This window comes from Tyto alba, unplaced genomic scaffold (genome assembly GCF_018691265.1).
Source record: "Tyto alba isolate M040663 unplaced genomic scaffold, T.alba_DEE_v4.0 Super-Scaffold_15, whole genome shotgun sequence".
NCBI classification, from domain to species: Eukaryota; Metazoa; Chordata; class Aves; order Strigiformes; family Tytonidae; genus Tyto; species Tyto alba.
In genome coordinates this window covers 5022449-5050228 of record NW_024881277.1, presented here as the reverse complement: position 1 = coordinate 5050228, position 27780 = coordinate 5022449, and the positions used below count along the sequence as shown (strand labels likewise).

Here is a 27780-nt window from a genome sequence, read left to right as displayed (position 1 = left end):
GCTGACTTCAGGAGATGCCACCATGAGAACACTTGGTGACTCCTTGGGGTGTCCTCCCAAGCTGGGAGCCGCCCTGCAGACTGCAAATCTCTCCTGCATCATTTGTGTGTAAAACCCAATAGCGAAACCCCGAGATGCTACAAGCAGGGAAAGGGTGATTGGTTGGGAAAATGAACTCTGTGTCCTTGGCAAGGAGTGGGGTGCTGAGACTTTGTGAAGGTGCCTGGTGGCAGGGTGAAATACTTAGTGATCTGCAGTGGATCCCTCTGCTCTCAGTGGGGTCTGATTGCTTCTCTGGGTACCCCAGGAGTGCAATCCCCCTCCATTTCAAGGGGCAGACACAGGGCAGCCGGGAATAAGACAAACAGACAGACCAGCTTGCCTGCCCCTGTGCTAAGCGACAGCAAATCCTTTTGCCTCCCAGGACTTGTGGATGCTCAGCCTGAGTGCAGCAGAGATGCTCAGCATTTCTGATTTCACAGAAGAGTCCCCAGAGGAGATGGGGCTGGAGTGGGTTGGTGTGGTGGAAAGGAATAACTTTATGAAAGGAACAACACAAAAAAAAAAGCCTGATGCAGTCAAGTTTGCTTGGGATTGGGGGTGGAGATGCTGTCAATCCCTTTGATGATGAGAGAGAATTCACCTGAGAAAATCTATCAGACCTGGTCCCTAGGTGTCCCCTGCTCCCAGGCAGACCCTGGCCTAGAGCATGTCCAACACATCTGGGAGCCCACGGGCCCTGCTCTTCACAGCACCCCCAGACAGCACAAACCAGAGCAACAGCCAGGGAGCTGCACAAAGGTCCTGCCAAGCAGGAGAAAGGGAGGGGGTCTGAGGTGGGGTCACGAATGTGTGAGAGATGTCTTTGGTTTTACCCAGAGAAGTCTTTCCTCACTTGTCACTGTCTTTTCCCTCTGGTACAGGCCCCCGGGTTCATATGGAGACCATGTCCAACAGCAGCTCCATCACCCAGTTCCTCCTCCTGGCATTTGCAGACAGACGGGAGCTGCAGCTCCTGCACTTCTGGCTCTTCCTGGGCATCTACCTGGCTGCCCTCCTGGGCAACGGCCTCATCATCACCGCCATCGCCTGCGACCACCACCTCCACACCCCCATGTACTTCTTCCTCCTCAACCTCTCCCTCCTCGACCTGGGCTCCATCTCCACCACTCTCCCCAATTCCATGGCCAATTCCTTCCAGGTTACCAGGGCTATCTCCTACCAAGGCTGTGCTGTCCAGGTCTTTTTCTTTGCATTTTTCCTTGGAGGAGAGTGTGCTCTTCTGACCGTCATGGCCTACGACCGCTACGTTGCCATCTGTAAACCCCTGCACTACGAGACCCTCCTGGGCAGCAGAGCTTGTGTCCACATGGCAGCAGCTGCCTGGTCCAGTGGGTTCCTCAATTCTCTGCTGCACACTGCAAATACTTTTTCTGTACCACTCTGCAATGGCAACGTGTTGGACCAGTTCTTCTGTGAAGTTCCCCAGATCCTCAAGCTCTCCTGCTCAGACTCAGGATATCTCAGGGAAGTTGGGTTTCTCGTGGCTATTGTATTTGTAGTCTTTGCTTGTTTTATTTTCATCGTGCTGTCCTATGTGCAGATATTCAGGGTCGTGCTGAGGATCCCCTCTGAGCAGGGACAGCACAAGGCCTTTTCCACGTGCCTCCCTCACCTGGCCGTGTTCTCTCTGTTCATCAGCACTGCATTTTTTGCCTATCTGAAGCCCCCCTCCATCTCTTCTCCATCCCTGGATCTGATGGTGGCTGTTCTGTACTCAGTGGTACCTCCAGCTTTGAACCCCTTCATCTACAGCATGAGGAACAGGGAGCTCAAGGATGCGGTGAAGGAATTGATCCAACGCACCTTGTTCCACCAGCAGTAACCTGCCTCACCTTCTCTGCAGAGTACCCAGAGCTTGGATTAGGCCAAGCCTCTGATTTATTTTTCCCTTCTGATAATTTTCATAAGAGGTAACTGCTTGGCTTCATTCCACTTCTCTAGAGGCTTCATCTGTTGTGTCTGACCCTTTCACAAATGCCTTGAACCATCTACCATATCCGGCCTCCCTGAGAGCATCTCAGCAATAAAAAGGGTCTCCTGAGTGCAGTGCCTGAAGGCTGGGCTGTCCTAACAAAGCTGCTGCCACGAATAAGCCCAAGGAATTGGACTTTTAAAAATGTCTTTTCTCATTCTTTACTTCCTGCTTTGGGGCAATAAACTTGTGGCAACTGTGTGATCTATTGGACACCAAGTGGTGCTTTCAAAGACTATTCCTGGTGTCCAGGGGCTGTGTAGGTGCTGCAGGATCTCTCCATTACCTCTTTAGGCAGCCACATGTATAGAAGGGTTGACGGCATATAGTGTTCCTTGTGGAAATGATTCTGGAGGGGTCAGGAAAGAAAGGACACTCTCTGTGTGCCCTGGGGTGGGCAGTGAATGGACACACAGAAGATGAGACACACCTCAAAGCTGAAACTCATCCAGAGTAAAGCATTAATCCAGATACCCACAAGCTATGACCCTGCAGTTCAGTGTGAGCCAGCGAAAATGCAACAGGCACAGGGAAAGGAGACTAGAGAAATGTGGAAGCTGCCCGAGAAGCCCCAGGGCAGGGGTCTCCTGCTGTCCTGGGCAGCAGGGCTGGTGGGGAGGCAGAAGGGGAACAAAAGCAGCCAGGGCTGAGGGCCACTTGCAGCATGAATGCAGGACAGACAGAGAGTGCCTGGCCTCTGTTTCCTCTTGCCCTTTGGACCAGCTCAAGTAGTGGGGACACTGAGGAGGCTGCCATCCCTCTCTGGGATGCTCCCTGGGGCTGGTGTGCCCTTCAGAAGGGTTGGAGCTGTGGAGTGAGTGCCCAGAGTTCGGCAGCACCCCGCAGCAGGCACTGCCATGGGGCTGGTCCAGACTGGGCTGCTCTGCTGAGCTGCGCTGGGGAGAGGGCAGGGGACGTGGAGAGAGCCAGGGAGGGCTTAGCCTGGGCTGGCAGGTTTCTTGGGAGAGGAAAACCCCAGTGTTAGCTGGGCTGTGTAAACAAACAAAGTGGGATCACAGAGCAGTGTGGTCACGGTGCACAGCCAGGCCTTTTGGAGAAGGATGCAAACCATCAGAGGCAAAAAGAGAGGAGCTGGTCTGTGCCGTGGTCCCCAGACACCCTGAGGAAGCTGCCCCACCAGCCCTGGCTATTTCCATCTCTGGAGATACAAGCAGCCATGGGCAGGGGCCTCTGCTGCTTGGTGACCTCTACCTTCCTGCTGGGCTCAGTGCCCAGGAGTGATGGCCAGCCCTGGGCCGTCTCTCCTGACCCAGACACTACCAGACCCTGCAGCACAGTGTTACAACCCAGACTGGGAGCTCAGGGAGTTGTAAAGTTTCTGTGATCCCCTCAGGTTAAATTCAGATGAAATGACACCAAATGACCACTTAAAATGTTTTACTTGTGATAGAAACAACTTAAACTTGGAAAAGGATAGCTCTTATTGATAAATTTATAAGAAACAAACAAACAAAAAAAAGGAATAAAAGTAAAGGAGAAGAAGAGAGAGAGTAAAGGAATCTGGTCCATCACCCACGTTCCAGCATTGTCTCAGGTCTGGTTATCTTGGTGGTGGGTGCACCCCCAGCAAAGTTTTCTCTTGCCTTTTAAATTCATCTTTATCAGATGTTTTGCATACTAGACCAAGAGAGGCAGGTATTCCAAGAACACATTTCCATGAGAGAAAAGGAGAGGTGGAGCACAGGTTCCGTGCGTGCATTGTGGGGGGACGGGGTGCATCAACAGCCTTGTCAATTGAGTCAGTGGACATGCTCACCTCCCAATCCCTTATTTTTTTCCTCAGTTTTTGCTTAGGTCCATCTGGTGCTGGTTACTTACCTCTCTTATTAGTCCTTTAACCCAAACATATTCTTTCACTGAGTCCACGATTCCCTCCTTTGAGGTTTATCTAAAGAGTTTGGCAATACAACTGCGAAAGAGTGGAGCCGTGAGTACTTCGATACACTCTGTGCTTCCTTGGGCAGATAGTTTGTTCCTTAGACTGATCACAAAGGCCACAGATTGTCAAATTTTTCTGTGTTGATGAATGCTTGAGGCATTTACTCCTTCAGTTCCTTACACATCTCTGCCTGTAAAACCCTACGTGGGGCTCACCAAGGGTCGAGTGGTGGTGAGAGGCTGCCACTGCTGGAGGAAGAACCATGGACGGCTGCCACGGGGTCTGTGCTGGGCAGACATTTCCCCACCCTGAACAACCACCCTGGTCCACGCAGTGCCTGCACCATGGGGCTGTGGGGCCATGTGGGGCAGCAGGACTTGGCCAGCCCAGCTGAGGAGGTCCTCCCTGCTCTGCCCACTGCCACCCATCGGCACTGCCACAGCCCCTCTGTGCTGGGCAATGAGGTTTCTGTGGGTGCCCTTCTGTGAGCCGCGTGGGTACCCACAGGGTATGTCTCTGCTTGGAGCTGGTCGCCTTGGCCTGCCTGCACGGTCCTGGCAAGGCTTGGCCTTGGAGATGGGCTGTGATAGTCCTCAGCCCATGGCATGAGTGCCAGCCTAGGAATGACTCCTGCAGAAGAGCTCACACTGTGCTGGGGGCATGGGTGAGCCCTTCAAGATGTCCTCACACCAGGATTCTTATTGGTACAAAGGGGAACCATGGCAGCCTGAAGTGATTTCTGCTGTATGGAAGCTGTGAGGGTTGTACAAGCACTCACAGGTAGAAGGAAAATTTTTTAAAAGGAAAAATTTATTGGGCTCTAATGATGTCAGTGCAGTGGGGGTGCATACAGGCACAACTCTGATACCCAATTCCACCACCATTATGACCAGAGAAGAAAAAGCTTCATACTGACCCTCAGACCTGATGTTCCATAGCTCCTGCCTAAGTTGGTCTCCAAGCCCATACTCAGACAACTTGTGCTAGATCAAGTGCACCGGGCCTCGTCTCCATGAGTTTGGAACATCTCTATTGACCAAGATTCCACCATCTCCCTGAGCCCTTGCTCAGCTGCTTGTCTCTGAGGGATCTCTCCAAAAACCCCAACCCTCAAAACCAAACAGCCCACTTAGCCTCTCCTAGTACACAATGTGCTCCAGGCCCAACCATCTTTCCATCCTCTGCAGGACTATTCACAGCCTGTCAAGGTCTTTCTTGTGCTGGGGAGACCACACTGGACACAGCAATCCTACTGGGGCCCATGAATAGAGGAGAAGAGTCAATTCTCTTAAGCTGCTGGCTGTGATTTTGTTAATCCTGCCCGGGATGTGGTTGGCCTGCCTCTTCCCAAGGGCACACTGCTCCCTCCTGTCCCACTTGTGCACCAGACTCCCCGGTCCTTTTCTGCAGAGCTGCTGTCCCCAGCCTGGCCTCTTGTCTGGAGTTGTCCCAGCGCAGTGGCAGGATGAACACTGGCATTTGTCTTCAACATTGTGTGGGTCCCAGGCAGCCCTTTTCACTGAGGACTACTACATCCACCTCTTTCCTCATCCAAAGGGCCCATCATCTCATTGTAAATGGTATTCAGGTTGTCCAGGGAGAATTTGCCCTTGTGCAGTTTTTACTGGCAGATCCAAATCCCCTTCTTGTCCTTCAGGTGCTTGGAAATGGCTTCCAGGAGGATTTGCTCCATCACTTTCCCAGGACGAGACGTGAGGCTGAGCAGCCTGTAGCTCCCTCATCTTCCTTTTTGCTCTTCATGAAGATGGGTGACATGTTTGTCTTTTCCCAGGCGTCAGGAACCTCCCTGACTGCCATGGCCTTTCCAGGGTGACAGAGCAGCCACACAATGACTTTGGCCAGCACCCTCAGCACCCTTGGCTGAAACTCACCCCAAAGAGGACCCACAGAGTCATGTATGGCCAACCAGCTTGCTGAAAGTGTCTCCAAATGTTCTTGGTCACTAGGCCTACTCCCTCACTGAGTTTTGAGTTTTGGGCCCACTTTTTTTTTTTTTTTTTTAGCCTTGCTGTGTCTGCCAACACCCTTACTGAAGCCCCTTTTTCTACCTTCTGCATCCCTTGCCGGTTTGAGATCCAGATGAGCTCTGCCTTTCCTAGCTCCATTCCTGCATCTACAGACAAGGTCTCTGTGCTCCCCCAGGGCAGCCTGAGCCCCTTCAGCCCTCTGTGCATCTCCATCCCATCCCACAGGCAGGCTGGTGGCAAGAGGGTGGCATCTGGGGACAGCACAGCAGTGCTGGGAGCAGGGGCACCAACAAGGAAAGGGGGGGTGCGAGCCATGGCCTGGGCTGCACACAGGGGCATGGGGTGGCTGGTGCCTCGGTGGTTGGCCAGGCTGTATGGGCTTGTGGTGGATGCCAGCTTGAGGGTAGGAGCGCTGGGATTTCCATGGAATTCCAGTGAAAATGTGGCTGCAGCAAAAGCAAGCAGGCAGGCTCAGGCACAGGCAACTGCAGTGGCAAGGTTGTTTAAGAAAGTGTGCTGGCCTCCTGCCATGGTTGCTCAACTTCATCCATAAAAAGCCCACATAGTTTTTGCATTTCAACAGGTTTGGCCTCGAAGATGAAACAGTTGTCCAAGGCTCCTTTTTTCTACAGGGCAGTTTCCCAAGAAATTCAGCCCAGGAACTTCCTGAACAAGCCAAAAATTTCTCCCTTGTACTCCAAGGCTCTGATTCTGGGGTTTGTCCTGCACACCTCTCTTGGGTGTTTAAACCCCACCATCTCCTTCACTGCAGCCATGTGACACCGACCCTCAGAGGAAAAGCTCACGTGCCCATGGTTACAAGTTCCTGGCGCTCTGTCTCAAGTATTTGTTCCAGAATGACATGACAGGACACATCAAGCCTCTCATCTTGCTGCACCCATTCCTGGAGGAACAGAGAAGTGACAGGGTTTGACTGTCCTCTTTTCAGTGCTGAGGCAGGATTTGTGGAAGCGCGGTGCTTCCCCCTGCATCAGCTCCTTCATCTCACTGAGAGGTGGGGCTACAACATCTGCTGGGCAACCAGCCCAGGTTCTGGATGCCACCAGTCTTCTCTGGGGACATGCTTCTTTAGCCACCAGCTGTTGCTGGGTCCTGCTCCACCTGCTGCCAACCCAAGGGCAGCTTCATCGCCCTTCTGGCCTTTGGCAACTTCTGCTCCACGTGGCTTCGTGCCCCTCTGGGCAGCTCTTCTTGTCTAGCTGAGAGCCACTCACAGGTGACCAACAGCCTCTATAAGAGTGGCTGTAGGGGAGAGGGAAGGTGGGCATGAAGGGTTGCACTGGCCTTTCGCCATCAGGAATTGTCTCCTTTGTATCAGCCCTTAGGAAGCCCTGCCAAAGCATCTCCCAAATGCAGTGCTGGCAGGAGGATCTCCTATAGACAGCTCTGGTCTGAGCCTCCTCCAGACGTCCGCACCCCTGGGCTGGATGCTCTTCCTGGCACGGGAGGATCAGGTCACTCTCCTTGTACCCACACCATCTCCACCTTGGGAAGGAAACACGTCTAAGATTTGAAGACACGCTTCAGGCCTGCCCATTGCTCCCACCCCCCACTTCTCTGGATATCCAGAATGACCTGAGGGGTGTTTGGGCTCCTCTTTAATAGGACGTAACCAGAGTCTTCACATTTGTCTCAGGACAACAAATGGCACCATCCAGACCCCAAACTCACCTGCTGCAGGTCCTGTACTGCACAGTGATGATGGTGTCAGGACCAACTGCTACTCCAGCTGTACTTCTCAGGGCTGTGGTCACACCATCAGATGACATTTTGGGCACCAAAAAGGAATATTGTGGTTTACCCCCAGCTGACAGTTAAGCACCATGCAGCCACTCACTCATTATCCCCACATCTCCCCTGGTGGGGTGTGGAGGAGAATCAGAAAAAAAAAATGAAAACAACAAAAAATCCTCATGGGTTGAGATAAGAAGAATTTAATAATTGAAAGAAGATGTAGTAATAATAATAATATTAATGATAATAATAGAAATAATTGCAATAATTGTAATGAAAAAGAAGATTAAAAAAGAGAGGAGTAAAACCAAAGAAGAAGACAAGTGGTGCCCAGTGCAATTGGTCCGTACCCACTGATCCATGCCCAGCTGGTCCCCCCAAGCAGTGATCCACATCTCCGGCCAACCCACCGCCTTCCTCCCTCATGTTTATATACAGGGCCTGATGTCCTGTGGTATCAAATAGCACTTTGGCTACTTCAGGTCAGCTGTCCTGGCCATGCTCCCTCTCAGATCCTTGTGCCCCCCTCACTGGCAGCATGGGAAACTGAACAATCCTCGACTTAGGATAAGCCCTGCTCAACAACAACTAAAACATCCCTGTGTTCTCAACATTGTTCTCACCCTAAACCCAAAGCACAGCACTGTACCAGCTGCTAGGAAGAAAATTAACTCTGTCCCAGCTGAAATCAGGACTTTGCAGATTGCCTTTCTTGGTAAGCCTGGCTCCTTGCAACCCTTTTGTCAAATAGGGAAGTTCTTATGGGCCCCACTGCCCTCTGCATCTGACATGCACACCAGCTGGTTGGATCATTTGGCCTCTGTGACCAAAGGCCATGGCTCATGCTCAAGACCCAGGCCTTTTGCAAGCACCAGTTTCCTTCCTGTTGTTCTTTGCAGTCACGTGAACTAGGATCGGAAATGTCAGTCTGTGCTCTGCCTGTTGTGACAAACTGCTCAGCCCTCGTCATGATCTGCCTTCTACCAAAAACTTTTCAGCATGCACAACATTCTTGTCGGGGTGGCTTCTGCATCCGTTCCTCCGCTGCCTGCTGGCAGGAGTTTGCTGCAAGTTTTGGAAAGCAACAAATGCTGATTTTTGTCACTTTTATCCCCAAACTTGACGTTGTCGTTGCCCAATAAGGTGCGGTACTGACCTTCTGAGGCACATAGATGTAGGTCAACCTCACTGCTCATTGTCTTCCTGTGAAGTTCAGTGTGACTGGGGATGAGCTATCTCATCATTACAGTGGTGCTTTCCACCTTCGTCATCACTTCCATTAAATGAGCATTTCTTTTTCTTACCCATACTGCCATACATCCACTCAAGTTATTGTCTTCTCAGACGAACCATCTGCACACGTGCCTTAAATGCTGATGTGCTGGAGCTTCAGTGCACAGGGACCTTGAGATACTTGGGGCTTTGGCCAGCAGGAACCTCAAGTTGTACAAGGAGAAGGGGCAAAGTGGGACTGGACCAGCAGAGGAGTGAGTCTGAGGAGAAGGCCCTGGGCACTGTGAGTGATGCCATATGTGCCGCTGGTAAAGGCTCACCATGAATAGAGCCAGCTCCTGCATACGGAGCTGCATTGTACCATGACCATCGAGACACGGGGAGTTATCATCCCCCTCGACTCAGCACTGGTGTGGTCACACCGATAACATTCTCTGGGGCTTCCCATTCTGAGGAGCAAGAAGGAATGGGAGAGTGCCCAGAGGATGTCTGCAAAGGTGGGTTTAGGGAGCATGAAGCACATGAAGTATGTGGAGTGGCTGAGTGACCTGGGCTTCCTTGTCCTGATGGTGTGGAAGGTCGTGCGGGAGTAAAAAAGTAGCTTGAAATTAGGAGTTTGGGGTGTTTTCAGAGATTTTGGACCTTTTCTTTGTAGTGGGAAACCACCTGAGAAAGGAAAAGCATCACAAAGTGCAGCTTAGGAAGTTGAGACTGGACAGGAGGAGAAAGAAATGTCCCTGAAGGGTAGTGCTGTGGTGCCAGATGTCACCCAGAGCCTGGATCAGTGCAATGCTTTGTGTTCCAAGGAACAGGCAGGGAGCAAGGAGAGATCTCAGGAAAGTCAGGGAGATGCTATAGGTTGGGTGTCCACAGCCTGGGGGTCTCTGTCCCCTTGGCTATGGCAGTTGTCTCTGCTACCAAGGCCTGGAAAGAGACATGATAATTGCATGGAACTGGGGCGTCGTGGCTTCCTTGCAGCCCCCCAGGGAGGCTGGGAGCTGTGGTACCACTGTCCTGCACTCAGCATTGCCCACCCCACCCACAGTGCCCCAGGAAGAGCCCTGAGCCAGTGTGAGGGATGGGATCCCCCTTCTTGGGGCTGACCACTTGGCATGATAAAATATATCAAGTTTTACTCAGCATCAACTCCCCTTGCACAGTGCCTTTGCCTACCTGTACTCACAGCCTCCAATTTTCTTCTCTAACTAATCCATGGGGACACCTGGTCTGTAATGGGCCTCAGAGGGGCCAATTAACACTCCAAGACACTTTGGCTTTTGCTTCTGACTGTAACCCCTTCAGAGGTTGGTTCAGCTCCTCTCAGTATCTGAGGTTCAAGCACCAAATACACCCGGGTCTCATTAAAATGAAGAAAACCCAAAGGAGCCACATCTCTTCCATCAATTATTTCAGGACTTCCAGGCTTGTACAGCTAATTGGAGAGGCTTCAGGAGTCTACTTAAAGTGGAAGATTTTAATGACAACTTCGTAAATATTTTTTTTTTCTTTGTTCATTTTGAAGGGGTTTTTAATCCTTTCTTAATTTTACAGAAGTGAGAGAAGCTTTCTCCAATTCTGATGGTCTTCTACGGAGGACAGGAAATGTAGCAACAGCGGTCTCCTCATGGTCCCCCACTGTATGGGCAACTTTCCTCCCCACCTCCCCAGCCCCACCATTTCCCTCAGGGGCTGCCTGGGACTTGCATTCTTCTACATCAGACTTCCTCACTGATGTTCACAGCTGAATGTTACAGCTCCTTTGCACCAATTCCCACCTGATTTACCCTGAGACTTGACTGTAAATAGTCACAGGAATATTATTAATTTTGAAGAAACGGAAGTAAAATATGAAACAAATTATTAAAAAACAAACAAACAAACAACAATGAAGTCCTCAACTGTATGCCAAATCCAAGCCTCCACTAAGGTCTACCTTCCTCAAGTGATGACCATAAAAGAAATATGCTAGACAAATAGATAGGAAATTATAACTATACGCACAATTAGCAAGTTGGCTAAAAAGAGAGTTTGGCACTTTAAATCAACTTTTCCACCTTCTTGGCCAAATTTCTAGCCCAGAGCCTTGTTACGACCTCATGCCTCTAGTGATCTCCCTGCCTATCTTCCTGTGCCTCCTTATTCCATGCCCACCTCTAGCAAATTAATTTGGGGTGTTGTGGGCAACATTTTACAGTCAACAGAAAAATCATTTGTCAATGTTCAAAGCATTTCTGAGGTATAACTGAGAAAGAAATGCACTTGTTTTACATCATGTAGTTGTTAACATCATTAATTTAGCAAAACCCATCCTCAAAGACAGTCTGTTCTAAAAGCCCCCCTACAACTGGACAGAAATTAAGATGCAAGAATAAACTAATTATAGTTGCTGGACTCTAACAAGCTCCCAGGAGAAAGTTACTGAGTCTGGAGAGCTATGGGAGGAATAAAGAGTCTTTGGGGTTTAGTGGGGCGTGCTGAGGGGTTTGGGTGAGGAAGCTCCCTCAGGAGATTGACGTGAGCCTCTCTGGGGAGTGATTAGAGCAGAAGAACAGAGGCAAGTGACTTCAGGGTGACAAAGAAAGGAGACAGAGACATCCTGTGTCGTGTAGCCCGTTGGATGTGCCCTGCCAAGGGGCTCAGTGCTAATTCCCAGCCCATTTGAGTGGTGATGCCTTTGGTCATCTGCCGCGATTGAGAGACGGAGACCCAGCTCGATGCAAGTCAGGATCTACTTTATTGAACACAACAACCGATTTTATTCCAAACAGACAAAGAGAGACATGTGTTTTAAGCTGATTGGCACAATGGTTAATCACCTAATACATATTACAAAAGTTGAGCTCATGATTGGCTAACGTCTAAGGTCAGCTTGACTTTTTCTGCAGTTAATTTTCTGCTAGCTCACAGCATTCTTCTCCTTAACAACTTCTACTCCTGTTTCTATAGCACATGCTTATCTCTAGTTACGAAACCAGCCCTCCTGGAAGAAATCGTCCTTAGCCCCAGGGGTGTAACAGTTTGCTTACAGCTTATGCAAATTACGAGACGCCAAGTTGAGCAGGTCCTTGCTGCTAGAAGGAGAGACCAGGCTGCCCCCGGCATCTCCCCCTTCTTGTTGCACAATAAGGACCCTTTTCACTGAACTGGCTATCAGGTTCTGCACACACTGCAAAAAACAGGGTAAACAAAGTAACAAAAGAATAAAAACTCTAAAGCATACACAATCATTTTTACAAGGCTTCTCAACCATCCTGATAGGCCCCAGCATTCTGTTACATTCTTAGAGGCATTCCCAGGTAGAAACTGTGCCTGGAGGCCCTCAGGTATTGGCCAATGCTCCAGGGGCAATCCACAAGGCATGTGGAAAAGGGGTTGCTAGGGGAGGCTGTGGCCAGACACAAAGTATCCTGTCCGGTAAGGTTCGCCAGCGTTACCCACACATTAACCTTAGGTAATTTCTGCAATGGACAGTTCTCGATACTTATTCATGTAATTCCTTCTTCAGTTGTGATGTTTCCGGGCAGTTCTTCTGTCTGCTGTCCAAAATTCTGATTGGAGCACTCCGGTCCGACTCCAGTTGGTTGTGGCAGGGGTTCACGAAAAGGTCGTACGCTCTTCGCGGGAATCCATCTAGGCCCTTTCTCTGTAGAAACACAAGCATAACCTCTACCCCATGTAATAAGGGGATAAGGTCCCATGACTGTACCTGTTTCTGGATCTCGGATCAGCACGGGCGGCTTGATTTGCAGTTCGAGCGAAGCATTCGTATTAAAATGACGGACTATGGGAGGATTACTGTCTATCAAAGAACAATTCAGAAAATTAAAAACATATAAAGCTTTCTGAAGACGTTCCTCGGGGTAACGGTCCCTATTCCCCTTTTTGTTGTTGCAATAAGCGTTTCAGAGACTGATGAGAGCGTTCAATTAAGGATTGGCCCGTGGGGGAATGAGGGATACCCGTAATGTGGTTGATCCCCCAAGAACTCAAAAACTTTTAATTGCAGTTGAAATATATGCAGGGCCATTGTCAGTTTTAATTGAGAAGGTATGCCTAAAGTGGCAAAAGCACGCAGCAGATGTCGTTGAACATCGCGCGCCTTTTCGCCAGTATGACAAGAGGCAAATAATGCCCCAGAAAAGGTATCAATAGAGGAGTGAATATATTTTAAGTGACCAAACTCCGAAAAATGAGTGACGTCGGTTTGCCAAAGTTGCAAACTTTGCAATCCTCTAGGATTAACTCCTCCTGCTATTGTAGGAAATGAGTGCCTTTGACAATCGGGACACACAGCAACTATACTGGTTGCCTGCTGAGTAGTAAGGCCAAATTGTCGCTTAAGCCCACCAGCATTTTGGTGAAAGAAAGCGTGGCTAAGTTTTGCTTGTGCTATGCGGTCTGGCAGTACCTGTACCGGTAATGTAAGCAGGTCAACTTGCCGGTTCCCTTCCGCTATAAAGCCAGGTAAGGAAGTGTGAGATCTGACATGCATAATGAAATAGGAATGAATGCGAGAATCTAAAAGAAAAATAAGCTCCTGTAACAAAGCAAATAATGCAAAATGTGAGACATTTCGTAACACAGACGCCTCAGCTCGTTCAACAATCCCTGCAACATAAGCTGAATCAGTGATGATATTAAGCGGTGTAGACCATTTTCTAAAGGCTCGGACGATGGCAGTCAGTTCCACGATTTGGGGGGAACCCGGCACTGTCTTTATATCCGATTCCCATTGTTTGCGCTGGTCGTCCCACCAGAGGATAACAGATTTATGGGACTTCCCAGATCCATCGTTACTGTGTGGCTGGTTGCCAGGTCCAGCCCGGCGCTCCCGGCTGTGGCTGGGTGAAGGCTTGAGGCACTGTCGTATCCCTCTGCGGCAGCGGAGGGGTTAACTGCGGAACTTGTGTCTGCACGCCCCGTCCCGCGCTCCGCGATCGGTTTCCCTGTATCGGTTGCCCCTGGGAGTCATACTTAGAGCGACATTGGTTAGCATAATGGCGCCCCTTCCTGCACCTAGGGCAAATCCCCGGTGCCTGGGGCTTGGCTCCAGATGTAGCAGCCATACAATTCTTTTTCAAATGGCCAGGTTTGCCACAGCCATAACAAACCCCGGGGCCAGCTGTGCCACGCATGGCAGCAAAAGCAGCGGCCATCGCTTCAAATTTATGATCTACGGTGCCAATTCTATTACAGGCTTCCACCATTTCCACGAGAGAGGGATTAGGGTTCGGAAGAGATTTCAATAACTTCTTACAATCTGCATTGGCATTTTCCACCGCTAACTTTAACAACAGAATTTCCCGCGCTTCCACATTATCTATCTGGCGCTCTAAGGCTTGTCGTTTAATATTTGCCCATACGTCCTGGGGATCGGGAGGGTAGAGATCTGGCTCCTCCTCTGGGTCCACTGGTCCTGGATCAAAAGGATCATCCTCTGGGGGGTACTTGGCGGCGCCCACCTCAAGAGGCTCCGAGGTCTTCTTATCGACCGGGAGACCTTTCCTGTCTTTAGTATCTTTATTCTTAACGGTCTCCTGAGCCTTCAGAGTTTCAAAGATAGTCCTCCACCACGGGAGCATGCGCTGTGCTTCAGCATTCCCTGTTGTAGCCGCGTCCCACAGCTTAATCCCCACGTCATCCCAAAGCTCAGTCGTTAATATACTGGAAGCAGTTACAGTGGGGATTTTCACTTGTACCCACTTGAGCATAACCTTAAGATCTTGCCCAGAGAGATTCTTTTCATATTTTTCAAGAAGGGCTTTCATAAGTTCGTACACGTCCCTCTCTGGGGAAGACACCTGACTTCCCATGTCTCCCACAGCTCACCTCACAACTCCGGAGGGATTCTTAATGCCGGCTCCTGCTTCCTTTCAGCAGCTCATTCAAAGTTCTGTGGGACTCGCAGCATGCCACGCAGATAGGTGGTTCTTAATCCCGAATCACGTCGGGGTCACCAATTTGCCGCGATTGAGAGACGGAGACCCAGCTCGATGCAAGTCAGGATCTACTTTATTGAACACAACAACCGATTTTATATTCCAAACAGACAAAGAGAGACATGTGTTTTAAGCTGATTGGCACAATGGTTAATCACCTAATACATATTACAAAAGTTGAGCTCATGATTGGCTAACGTCTAAGGTCAGCTTGACTTTTTCTGCAGTTAATTTTCTGCTAGCTCACAGCATTCTTCTCCTTAACAACTTCTACTCCTGTTTCTATAGCACATGCTTATCTCTAGTTACGAAACCAGCCCTCCTGGAAGAAATCGTCCTTAGCCCCAGGGGTGTAACAGTTTGCTTACAGCTTATGCAAATTACGAGACGCCAAGTTGAGCAGGTCCTTGCTGCTAGAAGGAGAGACCAGGCTGCCCCCGGCAGTCATCAGCAGTTGAGGTTTTCCCCCGGTCACTCTGAGGACAAATACACGCCGAGTGCCACATCCTTGCCCCTCAGGCCTGGCACTGCCCAGCTCCCCCTAAACCTTTGCCTATACCCTAACACCTAACCCTGAAAGGTGAGCTCTCATCCTTAGCCCTGCCCTGATCACTGAAGCTGAAAACCTCACCAGATACCTGAAATCTAAGCCCTACCTACCTCCCTAATCCTTTCCCTCAACACCCCTCATCTTCAACCAAGTCTTTCCCTGGGCTGGCCTAACCCTGGACAACAGCCCTGGGTGGGGTGCAGCTCAGCAGAAAAGGCCCTGCGGGTCATGGTGGTCAACAAGCTTCACATGAGTCAGCGGTGACGGCTGGCAACCCAGAAGGCCAACAGCATCCTGGCTGTCTGAAGAGGAGCATGGCCAGGAGTGAGGGGGAGGGATTCTCCCCTTCCATTCAGTGCTTGCTAGACCACATGCCCAGTACTGTACTGAGTTTGGGGCCTCCTGCCCCCAGTACAGGAAGGACATTGATCAACTGGAGCAAGCTCAGTGAAGAGGCACCAATACAGTCGGGTATGTGTAGACGTGCAGGGGGCTGGAGAGCTTCCCACCTGAGGAAAGGTTGAGGGAACACTCTCCAGTATGGAGACGAGAAGGCTTTGGGAAAACTGGTAGGAGCATTTCAGTACCTGTCAGGCAGCTAAGAAAATAGAGCCAGGCTCTTCATCGTGGTGGATGGTGGGAAAAGGAGAGGTAAGGGACAAAAGTGGAACGAATGTTCAGGCAGGAGATGAGGACCATGAGGTCATAACCATGAGGTCACTTACACACTGGAAGAGGTTATCTTGAGAGGCTCTGCAATCCAGACCCTTGGAGGTTTCCAAGCCTCCTTTCCCCCTACATATGGTCTCCCAATATTGAACAAAAAGCTCTGGCTCAGGCAAGAATGAAGCAAAAGCCTATGGCACCAACACGAGCTCTTCCTCCCCTGGCCCTCTTCCTGTGAGAGGTGTCTGCCACCAATCCCACACTTCTTTTCCTCAGCCTTTGCAGCTGCATGTGCCTGGCCTGCTCACTTGACTTTGCAACCATCACCTTTGTATTTAAGGCCCAACACATATCTTGTCACTCCCACTGTAAGCTGGCACCCACCCCGCAACTGCAGCCCACCTGGCCACAGGGGCACGGAGAGGCCAGGCCCACTCTGCTTGCACTGGGCACATCTTTTTCCTGGGAACGTCCCCAAGGATCTCTCCTCACGTGTGTCAGGCTTGGCCTGGCACGGGTGGCACAGGGACAAGGGCTGCTGGGGCAGGGCTGAAGTAGCTCAGCTGGGAGAGCGTTAGACTGAAGATCTAAAGGTCCCTGGTTCAACCATGGGTTTCAGCAATGTTTTTCTCCCTTAGGGTCTTGCAGAGCCCGTCTGCCTTTGTCCATCCTGCCCTGTCCCTCCTTGCTCCTTCCCCTCTTGCCAGAGCACTGCCCGTGTGCTGTAGCTGCACATCTACAGGTTAGAAGGAGCCTTCCTCTTGCACCACAAGCCCCCAGGCTTCCCCTGGGCAGGACTCTCCACTCAGTGTGTCTTTGGGGTGTTCTCCAGCTGGGTCTCCTTCCCTGCTCCACAGAGATCGGGATCTCTCCACTGAGGGGTCTCTGCAAAGACTCTGTCTCTCTCCTCATGGTCATTCTCACTGGTGCAAAGACTGCTCCTTTCCTCACACACATCCTTCACCTCAACCTCAGTTCCCAGACCAGGGCACACTGCCCACAGGGAGGCCACTGTCCCCCACTCCCAGGGAGAGGCACTCCTTGCAGCTGAGAAGCACAATTGTCCCATGTTTACCACCACGAAGATACCACCCCTGCATGTGGTCAGGCTCTCAGCCTTGGAGTTAACAGCTGCCCGTGCTCAGCCACCCTGCCACGGAGACCCCAGCCAGGGCTGTCCCAGGGCACTGCTTTGCTGTCAGGACCGGCCTCAGTGCTGAGGAGTGGGGAGATCCCTGAGCCCAACCCACACCCGCAGCCCCAGGGAGATGGAAGCCTGCTGTCCACCTCACCTCCTGGGATGGAGTGGTGCAGGGCAAGGCCCAGGGACTAGAGGAGGGGTTATGGGATTTCTGCCCCTGTGTGCCCCCACCACACACCCTGGATGTCATCAGAGCCTGGGGGCACCTCGCCCTGTTGCACTGCTCCTCCTTGGGAACAGGGAGCCCAAACTCAGAGAAATAAGACTGCTCTCCCATGGGCTTTCCACATCTGAGCTCTGCCCAGTGTGGGGCAGTGGTGCTGAGGGCTGGGGTCTCACTGCGACCCCCCTCAGGTAGATCATCAGGAGCTGCAGGAGCAGACACAGATCTGGGACACAGTGGCAATCCTGCTTTGATGCAGAGAAGGGACCCATCTGGCAGGGGCATCCTGTTAGGTCCCAAAATGCATGAAACAGGTTCTTTCTGCTCAGTGGTGCTGCCCTCTCAAGCACACCCACGCCTGAGGCTTATTTCCTCAAGGAGGAAGAGGCAAACCTCTACCAGGTGCCAGATTATGGGAGAAATATTACACCTGTGGGAGGGCAGAGCTGGTGGGGCAGTCACACCGGACAGGCACTGGGCTCTTCTCCCCAGTTCCCACTTGGGGCACCTGGAGTGTGCAGATCAGTGTCCATACTGTCCAGAGGCCCCCACCATCCCGTGTTCAGAAGATAACACTCCCCTCTTCTTTACTTCACCTTTATACCTTATTTCTCTGAGATGCAGGGCTGGAGCTTATCCCAGTGGGAGTTATCCAGGCTGTGTTTGCAATGCCCATGGATGTCACGCATCATTGTGGGGGTCTTGCCCTGGGAACACTGCTCTCCCATGGGGGCTGCCAGCAGGAAGGCTCTCAGGTGTGGGGCAGGGGGATGTGTGAACCTCGGCTCCCCCCAGGTGCCCCCAGGGTCAGCCCAGGGGTGGAGGAGCTCCCAGAAGGGAATGGGACAACACTGCAATAGGAGAGGATGTTGGCAACGTCTGCCTCCTCTCCACTTCTGCTCCAGGGCCAGATCCTGCTGTTTGCAGCACTATGGAGCTGCAGCTACTCCCCACAGGCAATCCTGCCACAGACACCCAACGCACCTTCCAGCCTGCAGAAAAGAAGCCATTGTGGAAGCCGGTGGCATGCGCAGACCCACCAGCAGGAGCAGGGAGGGCAGTTGGGCAGTTTGGGCGCCAGGTCCTGCCCAGGTGCCAAACTCTTCTCCCAGCCTGGCTTCTGCACAAAGTTTCTGTGCCGTGGGTGCTGGGGCAGGTGAAACCCCAGCTGAGGGAGAGGGACCCTGTCTCAGCTCCCAGCAGCACCTGTTTTACTGGAGGGACACAAAATCTCCACTGCCATGGAAAAGTGTCCACATGAGCATCCTCCCGGATGGGCCCTTCTCCAGGCCAGGGGCTGGAGCACAGTTTTGGCTGCCGCACGCGTCTTGTGGGGAAGCTTTCTCCATCCCCCTGGCCCTCTAACAGCGCTGAGGGAACAGTGCCCTCATCCTCGGTGCTCCAAGCCCTCACGTACCTGCCCACAAGTACTGCCCCGCACACAGCCCAAACTGACATCCCTGGCAAGGCAGCAGGGGGGCGGGGTGGGAGCTGGAGGGGAGCAGGAGGAGGGTTTCCCAGGGCTGCTCCAGGTCTGCAAGGCAGGAGGAACAGCCCATGGAGACTGGGGTCCTGGCAGAGCATGAGGAGAGAGAATCCCAGCCACGTGTTTCCCAGGAGGTGGCTCTGCACCCTGTGCCAGGGCAGTGGGGAGCAGAGCTGCCTCCCAAGCATTGTGGGAGGTAATCCGTGGGCCATGATCCCACCTGGGGCTGGCTGGGGTTTTCAGGGACCTGCGGTCACCTTAGGGCTTGCTTCTGTGAGACAAAAGCCCAGGGCTCACCCTGACATGGCAGCTCTGTCGTGGCCTCTGCATGGTGGGATCGGTGTGGCCCAGGCAGGGCCTGGGGGAAAGAGCAGCTGGAACCCTTGGGGGAAGAAATGGGTGCTCCCACTGGGGTGCATCATGGGACCTATCAGAGAGTCACTTTGATTAGAAACTGCCTGTGGGCAGCAGGATGGATGTCTCTCTCACCAAGATTATTCCCCAGGGACTGTGGCCTCACGCAGCCCCACAGGCTGACCCTGAGCCTGCTGTCCCTGAGACGTGCCCCTTCCCTACGACCGTGTCTCTGTTCTCTGCTCCCCCTGAGCAGCCTCAGGGAGATGCCCTGACACCTGGCAGGGAAGCATCAGCTCTGAGTCAAAGCCCCCAGAGGCTTTTAATAAGCAAATATAAGAATGCACAGCATAAAAATGGGAATAAAAATGGAGGAAACTCCAGGCGGTTTCTGCTGCCCATGGCTCAAGGGAGACAGTCCCCTGGTGCTCGTGGCTCTCCCAGCTGCACAGACCTCTCCTCCCTCCCGGCTGCACCCAGCTGTGCAGCAGGGATGGGCTCTCCTGGCCTGGGGCTCAGGGACTGCTGTGCACCAAGCTCCGGTGTCACAGCCTTTGCGTCCTCACAGAGAAGTGCCACAGGCACCTCTTCAGCATCATCATAGCCCATGCTCCCCGGGGACGGGGATGATGTGTCTCCTTCAGCTCCAGGGACCTCAGCACTTCTCCAGGAGCGCAGGCTGCCCCCTGCAAGCAGCAAGGCCGGACGTTTCAGTTCACCCCATGGGGTCTGTACACCACCACCCTCCCTGCTCCTCACCACCTTCAGCTCCTTCTCCCACCCCTGGGCCTTTCAAGGAAAACTCCTATGCCAGGTTCCCCCTTCCCAGCAGGTTTTGGTGTCAGTAGGGTAGTGACTTGAGGGGCACCAGGGATGGCACCCTAGGAACAGGCAGTACTCTCTTTCCCTCTCACCTCCAGGTGCAGCCCTGGGCCCTGCTCCCTCCTCTGGCATCCTGGGAATTTCCCACTCTCCCTGCCCAGGCACAGCATCCTCCCCCAGGTCAGAAACCTCCCTGGCATCATCGTAGCCATCTGCTGTGTCACCTCCAGGCAGGACAAGGACATCTGAAAGGAGAGGGGAGCTGGTGACAGTGAGAAGATCTGTCCTGAAGAGCAGAGGATGGGAGGATGTGCAGGGACACAGAGCGCAGACACTGGGCTTGGCAGAACCACAAGAGATGCCCATGTCCTCCCCTTCTCCGATGGTGACACTCAGGGACACCTCTGTCCACCCCATGTCTGCAGGGAGATCAACCCCTTCCTGCCTCCGTTACCTGGTGCTGATCCCAGACCATTCTCCTCCTCGCTGACCCCAGGGTGGGGCTGCAGCTGGGTCAGGGACTCCTCTGAATAGGAGCCTGGAGAGATGCACAGCGGGTGTTATGGAGCAAGCCCCACTGACGTGGTTCACGGTCAGCGCTGCTGGGAAGTGGGACCCACAGAGCTGGGGCTGTGTGGGGAGGAGGGCTGGGAATTCACCCTGCTTCCCCGGGACAAACCCTGTCTCAAAGGAGCTTCCAGAGCTGGCCCAGGACAGCCCCTTGCCTCGCTCCTCGGGTGTCTCATGGGGTGCAGGGGCAGGAAGAGAGGGGCTGTCCAGCTGGGACAGTCAAAGCTGACTGGGAGAAAGCTTCTCTCCTGGGATCAGGACCTGGATGCTCTTCCCCACAGCTCCCACAGCCAGCACCACAGGGACCACAGGCTGGGGGGCTTCAGGGGTCAGCTCTGGGTTGGGGCCAGAGGAATGGGTCCTGCGGATGTGCCTCCAGGGAAGACCCACACCCACCTGAGCGATCAAACCTGGCTCGTTTCTCCCACGCTGGGCTGTACCCGATCTCCTCGTACACAGCCTCGGGGAAGGGCTCCTGGGCTCTTCTGGAGCCTGGGGACAGAGGCAGGGCTGGCACAGGGACAGGCAGAGGGGCAAATAGACCTCACTGTGCTCCCCCAAAAGGTTCCTTGGGCCACCTCAGGACAGGCCGAACAGCACAGCCCCACTGTGCTATCCAGGCATGTCTACCACATCCCTCCCCAGTGAGGGCAACATCGATGTGAAGATCATCTGGGGCAGCGTCACCCTCACATCATTGCTTTGGAGACAGTGCTCATGCCCCTCTGGCCTGTGCGCCATGTCCCCATTGTCTCACCCTGGATCTGTTCCACCCTTCCTCTCCACCTGGAGCTTGCCCCTACCTGCCCCACGGGTCTATAGTAGGGCCCCTGTCCTGCCAGGGTGTGGGCAGGGCTGGGCAGGGGGACAGCCTGGGGGCCTAACACCACAGTGATGGACCCTGCTGCCCCACACTCCTCCTAGCATCTCTCTTGCCCCAGAGCCCCCTCCAGCACTACCGAGAGCACAGCCAGCCTTGGCCATCCCCACTCTGCCATTTCTCTCCTCACCCCATGGCTAACTGCCCCCACCTTGGGGCTCTCTCTACCCCTTGTTGCTGGTGCCCCACGGCCAGTCACTCAATGGGGCAGCACATGTGACAGGTAGCAGCACACAGTCTCACCCTCCCGCTCTGCCTGTGCCCCTCGCTGATACCCCCCGCCGCACCCCACAGCCCTGGCAGGAGGTATCTCCCCCCGGCACCTCTGGGCAAGGACCCACCTCTGCGCCCAGCCCGGCGCTCAGCACTTGTCCAGCCAGGAGGGCCAGGAGCAGGCAGACAAGGGTCCCCAGGATGATGCACATGATGACGGGCACTGAGACTCTCCCGCTGCTGCTCTGACGGCCTTGGGTGGGATCTGCATGGGAGAGAACTTGGAAGGGGCAGCACCAGTGCTGGCCCCATCACGCAAAGCAGAAGCAGGTGGATGGCCCCAGGGGTGAGTGACAGGGAAGCTTCCACCCTCCTGGGTAAATTACAGCTCTCCCCAACCCCTGCCACCACTCCAGTATCTCCTCCAGGCAGTTTCACACCCCAGCAAGGAGCCCCTTCCATCCAGCTGTGGGTCACAGCCTGGCCCTGGGGTACCCAGCCTGGGGAGGACAAGTTACCTGCTCGGGGTGGGGGTGTTGTCATCCTGGGTGTAGCTGCAGAGGAGGAAAAGGAGAGCTGGGCTGAGACACTGGGTGTGTGGGTATCAGGAAACCTCCTCCCCAACACACCGTGTTTGTGTGTGTGTGTGTGTGTGTGTGTGTGTGGTTCTCTAGATGTCCCTGACACATCCCACCCAAATTGCCCCTCCTGTAGTGCCAGAAAGGGAGGCCGGGACAGAGCCCAGCACCTCTCTCTGGGAGGCAGGCAGGATGGCAGAGGCAGCCCAGGGGATAGCCCTGGGGCTGCAGGGCCCCACGGGCAGTGGCCAGAGCACGGCCAGTTACACCGAGGCTGCTCCCTGCCTGGCACCGGGCTCCTGCACTCCACAGGAATGTTCTTTCTCTCGGAAGGTCGGGGGCCATGCCCGGACCACGTGACAAAAGGCCTTCCCTAGCTCCCTGCCAATACCCGAGCAAGGGCTCCCAGCCCTGCCACTAACCTGAGCAGCTCACGGCAGCATCTTCCTTGTGCCGGCAAGCCCCGCTGTCCCCGGGCCAGGCCCAGCAGTCCTGCAGGGATGGCTCCGTCCCCCGGCACTCCACCTGCTCCAGCCAGATGGGGCCCGTCCCCATCCCAAACGCAGCCTCATGCAGGGCAGACACTGCGGGGCCACAGCCCAGCTGCCTGCACGCCACCTCGGCATCCTGCATGTCCCACGAGTCGTCGCACACCGTCCCCCAGGAGCCACGGTGCCAGACCTCCACTCTGCCCGAGCACCCGTCCTTGCCTCCCACGGCACGAATCTTCTCCCTGGCTGGAGAAGAGTAAGACCTCCCATGGCACCGGGAGAGCAGGCAGAGCCCTGCCAGACACAGAGGGGACCTCCCTACCTGTGCAGCTCGTGGAGTTGGGGCACGGCGCCGGTGAGGTTGGAGGCATTTCTGGCTGTCCCCCTGAAGAAGGAAACACTGTGGTGAAGGGGCTGGTTTGGGGGATCATGCAGAAGAGAGTGGGGCTGAGCTCTGCTCGGGCCTCCCTGCACCATCTGGGGCACGGCAGCAACTGAAACCCTGTCATCCAGGGACACGTGCAGGACTGTGGGGGGACCCTGATTGCTCAGCCCCAGAAGGTCCCTGGCTCACAGAGCAGCAGTAGCTTGTCTGTGGAGGGGAGGCTCTTCTGAAACATGTTTGGTCTCTTCTGAGACTCACGTGGAGATGCCTCTGCTCCTCCAGGCACTGCTGGTAAGCTGGGTGACTGCTGCTGGAATGTGTGTGGCCGCGGTCATGTTTGTGCCACTGACAGCATAAGGGTCTGGCATGGAAAGTAAAAGCTCTCAAGCTCTTTCTCTGTGTTTGGCCATGCCCCATGGGGAGCAGGAGCTGGGGTGACACTGGTGCATGGGTGCTCAGAGTTACCATTGCAGGTGATGTGGATCTCCTCTTCCAGGTATTCACATGACTGTGGATTCCAGGGCGTGGAGGGACACTGCCAGAAGGAGCTGTTTCTCTCCCACACTGCACGCGATCCAGCCAGGCAGGGCCAGACACCCTGCCAGAGGGCAGGCGTGTTTCCAGGGATCCTCCGTCCCCGCAGCCCAGCTCCTTGCACGCCAGTGTCACCGTGTCCTGAGTGGAGTTAGAGCAAACACTCCCCCATGTCCCGTTGTAGAAAACCTGCAGGCGCCCGGAGCAGCCGTCGCTGTTCTCCAGCCTCAGGGCCACGAACTCTGGGAAGAAAAGGCCCCAAAGCGGGAACAGGCTGATCTGGGGCTGTGGGAGCCAGGACACCTCTACACCCCCCAGGCCCTCAGCTGGGCAGGGGCAAGGCCACCACATCCCCCTTGCACCCAGGGGCAGAGAGAAGTCCCGGATTTACAGCCAGCCCTGCCCTTCCCGCGAACCCTCGGGGACAGCTGAGCTCCCCAGGGACCCCGTGGGACTGAGGGTGTCCGTGCATGGGTGGGCCTTGGGCAGGAGCTCAGAGGCAGCCAGGGGCAGCCTTGGCCATGGCCGGCTCTCCCCGCGTCCTGCCCTCCCCGGGACCAGGCTCCCACCACAGCTCCTGAGGTGGCACAGACCTGAGCAGAGACTCCCGCATCCTCTTTGTGCCCGCAGTCGTGCTGCCCCCAGGGCCCAGCCGGGCAGTCCCAGAGAGCAGCTTCGGCCCCGGAGCAGTTCACACCATCCAGCCAGATCTGCCCGGAGCCTTCCCCGAAAGAGCGGAGCCGGCTGCCTCCACTGCCTCTCCGCAGCCCAGCTGGTGGCAAACGACGGCGGCATCAGACAGGTCCCAGCCGTCGTCGCAGACAGTCCCCCAGATGCCCTGGGAGTAGATCTCCACTCTCCCCGCGCAGCGCCCGGCCCCGTTCACCAGCCGGACCCGCCGGCTCCCTGCAGCGGGTGGAAACCCCAGTCGCTGTCAGGGCCTGCCTGCCTGCGCAGACCGTCACCTGGGCGCCTGGGCAGTGCCACTCACCCCAGCAAATGACTCCCACGTCCTCCGCAAGCCCTGCCGCCAGCGCACTGCCGGGCAGGGAGGTGTTGCAGAGGGTCAGCTTGGCCTCGTGCCCTGCGCACCGGACCCCTCGCAGCCCCACGGGGCCCGTCCCTCGCTCAGGCTTTGGGGGGTTGTAGGCTGTCCCTGCCTCTCCGCACTGCAGCTGCCGGCACACCACGCTGGCCTCCTGCACGTCCCACTGCTCATCCAGGACTCTGCCCCACGCCCCATCCTGGAAGATCTCCACTCGTCCGTCGCACCGGCTCCCTCCGCCCACCAGCCGCAGGGATCCAAAGCCGGCTGGGCCTGGGGAGAGCAGATGCCACGGCCATCGGGCACCGGGAGCATGGCACCCTGCAGGGAGCAGGGCAAGGGGGATTTTCAACCAAACGGGACAAGGTGGAGCCTTGTGCTGACGAGAAGTGAGGGCAAAGCCTGGGCCCTCTCTGCAGCTCACAGCCAGGTCAGCTGCTGCTGGGGGCACCAGCTCCTGCCTGGGTGGGGGGATGAGGCTCTGCAGGGCTCTCTGTGGGGACGGGATGCGGTCGGCTGCAGCCAGAGGGATGGAGCAGAGCCCTGCAGCCCTGTCCTGGGCTCGCTGCACAGTACGGACAGAGGAGCCTGGGCCTGGCGGTGGTGCTGGGGCCTAAGCCACTGCCCTGGGGGCAGATGCCTGCCTCCGTTCAGTCCTCAGCTCTCCCAAAGTCGAGCGGTCAGTCTGAGCAGGGAAAGCCCTCCAGACAGTTCCTGGGGAAGCCAGGGTTTCCCCAAGGAGAAATTCAGCCTGATACGGCCATGGAACCCCTACTTTTAGTGGCTATGTTGCACACAAGTGACAAATGGAGTTTATGCAGCATTTTTCCAGCACTAACCTGAGCAAAGGACAGCAGCAGCGTTCCCTTGGGAGCACGGCGAGGCGCCCAAGGTGGTCACTGGGCACTGCTGCAGGAGAGCTTCAGTCCCGTCACAGTGGAATGAGTCTCTCCAGACAGGGCCAGTTTCTCTCCCAAAATATTCTCCTCCAGGAATGGACTCAGCAAACCCGCAGTTGAGTTGACGACAGAGAACGTGGGCATCCGAGAGGTCCCAGCGGGAGGCACAGAGGGTCCCCCAGGTTCCCAGCACCTGGACCTCAACCCTCCCCGCACACACTGTGCTGCCGTTCACCAGTCTGATCCCTGTGTACTCTGGGGACAGATGTGGAGAAAAGAGAGTGGATTGGTGCTCCTGTACCCTCAGTAGCTGGTGGAGGGGCCAGAGGGACCACATGTCTTTGTTCTCCTTCTGCAGTATTGTCATGCTGCAAACAAACCCATCAACCCTCCTGTCCTCACACCCGGCCCAGCACAGTCCCTGCTCTGTTCCCCAACCCCTACCACAGCCCCGGTGTTCAACAGCCCACCCTGAGTCCTTACCTGTGCAGTTCACAACAGCGCTGTTTGCGTGGGTGCAGGGCTTGTCCCGGGGGGGCCCTCTGGGGCAGGAGGTGAGGAGGGATTCATTCCCCACACACCGCAGCTCTCCATCCCACATGGGACCCACCCCTTCTCCAACGTGACTTCCTCCAGTGACAGGCAGGGCTACGCCGCACTGCAACTCCCTGCAGAGCACATCAGCAGCCTTGGGACCAAAGTGGGAATCACAGACACTTTTCCACAGGTCCCCGTCACGGATCTCCACACGTCCTGAGCAGCGGTTCTTCCCTTCCACCAGACGGAAAAATCCTGGAAATAAATCAACTGGGAGTTCCCAGAGCCTTGTGGCATTCCCATGCCCACATCCCAGACCATCTCCACGCAAACTGTGACAAAAATCGCTCACTGCACATCTCAGAAGAAGCTATTTAAGGAGTGATGGTGTCACAAAGGCATCCATGTCAAGTTACACACTTTCTCTCCACCATCACAGCACTCAGGGGTGTGTGTCTATTGCAGACCCACAGCAGAGTCTGCAAACCACGTTGGCACCGTTGGGACCAAAGTGTGAGTCACACAGGTCCTCATCATGGATCACTATACGTCCTCAGGAGGACCGGTGCCCTTAGAGCAGCCGGACAGATTCTGGACCAACCAATGACCCCTGAGAGTTCCCACAGCCATCTGGCAATACCATGACTACATGCCAGCTGATCTCCAAGGTGGCCACAGGCAAAAAAACCCTACGACATCCCCAGCTGCTCTCAGGGGGTGCTGGTGGCACAAACACATCAGCCAAGGGACCTGTGTCTGCTAAGGGGGACAACCGCAAAGTAGCTCCCCGTCTCACGCCCTTCCACAGGACGGTGGGTGGCCACAGGAGTCACTTCTGGTGCCTCTGGCATGGGGACAGCTGGCCCTGAGCACTGCCAGACAGCTCCTGGGTGAACAGGAGGAGAAAGATGGCAATCAACAGACCATGCAGGGCAGGGATGGAGGGTTCATCTGCACCAGCTCAGGGACCAGGCACAGTAAGGCACCCTTGGGCAGGTTCCCACTGGCTTTCCCCAGGGACTGGGGACACCAGTAATGACAGTCCCTCAGCAGTGTGACTGGCCACACTGGGCAATGCTCCGATGCCTGACTGTTGCTCCCTGAGGGCACAGCCAGGTTCCTTCCACAATCTGAGCCCCAGAGGTATGGAATAGGTTGTCATCTTACCTGAACACACCACTCCAGCATCATCAAAATGACCACAGTCATGTTCACCCCATCCTCCATGTGTGCAGTCAGACAGGGCAGATTCGGTGCCATTACAGCCAACATCATCCATCCAAATGGGGCCAGATCCTGGCCCAAAGTGTCCGTATTGAGGAGCTTCAACAGCAGACCCACAGCCCAGCTGTTTACAAACCACTGCTGCATTCTTCATGCTCCAGTAGTGACCACACACAGTCCCCCACTTGCCCTGTTGTTTCACCTCCACTCTCCCAGCACAGCGCCTGCCGCCGTCTGCCAGCCTCACCTCCACAGCACCTTCAAACACTGACACAGGACCAGTAAGGACAGCGCTCAGCCCCAGCACTGCGGGTCTGGGGAAGCCCTGTGCA

The 27780-nt window shown here is 54.7% G+C and overlaps 3 protein-coding genes across 3 annotated transcripts; 1 reads left to right on the top strand and 2 right to left on the bottom strand.

Moving 5' to 3' along the window:
- Positions 1–946: 946 nt before the first annotated feature.
- LOC122153136 (olfactory receptor 14J1-like) lies at positions 947–1885 on the top strand. Its single transcript, XM_042789239.1, has one exon. The coding sequence runs from the start codon at positions 947–949 to the stop codon at positions 1883–1885; it is 939 nt and encodes a 312-aa protein (XP_042645173.1).
- An 11819-nt stretch (positions 1886–13704) lies between these two features.
- Positions 13705–14664, bottom strand: LOC122153029. The gene is made up of 2 exons (XM_042789154.1): positions 14184–14664; positions 13705–14117 (listed from the first exon to the last, which is right to left on the bottom strand). Exons 1-2 carry the CDS (start codon positions 14620–14622, stop codon positions 13705–13707), a joined length of 852 nt encoding a protein of 283 aa, XP_042645088.1. The 5' UTR covers positions 14623–14664.
- Positions 14665–16871: 2207 nt separating this feature from the next.
- On the bottom strand, positions 16872–26054 carry LOC122153028 (scavenger receptor cysteine-rich domain-containing protein SCART1-like). Its single transcript, XM_042789153.1, is given in 11 exon segments — positions 16872–17113; positions 20547–20630; positions 21059–21154; positions 22756–23062; positions 23139–23209; positions 23675–23770; positions 23773–23983; positions 24337–24476; positions 24479–24649; positions 24735–25055; positions 25628–26054. Coding segments are annotated over 11 exon segments (2166 nt in total).
- Between the last annotated feature and the right edge of the window lie 1726 nt (positions 26055–27780).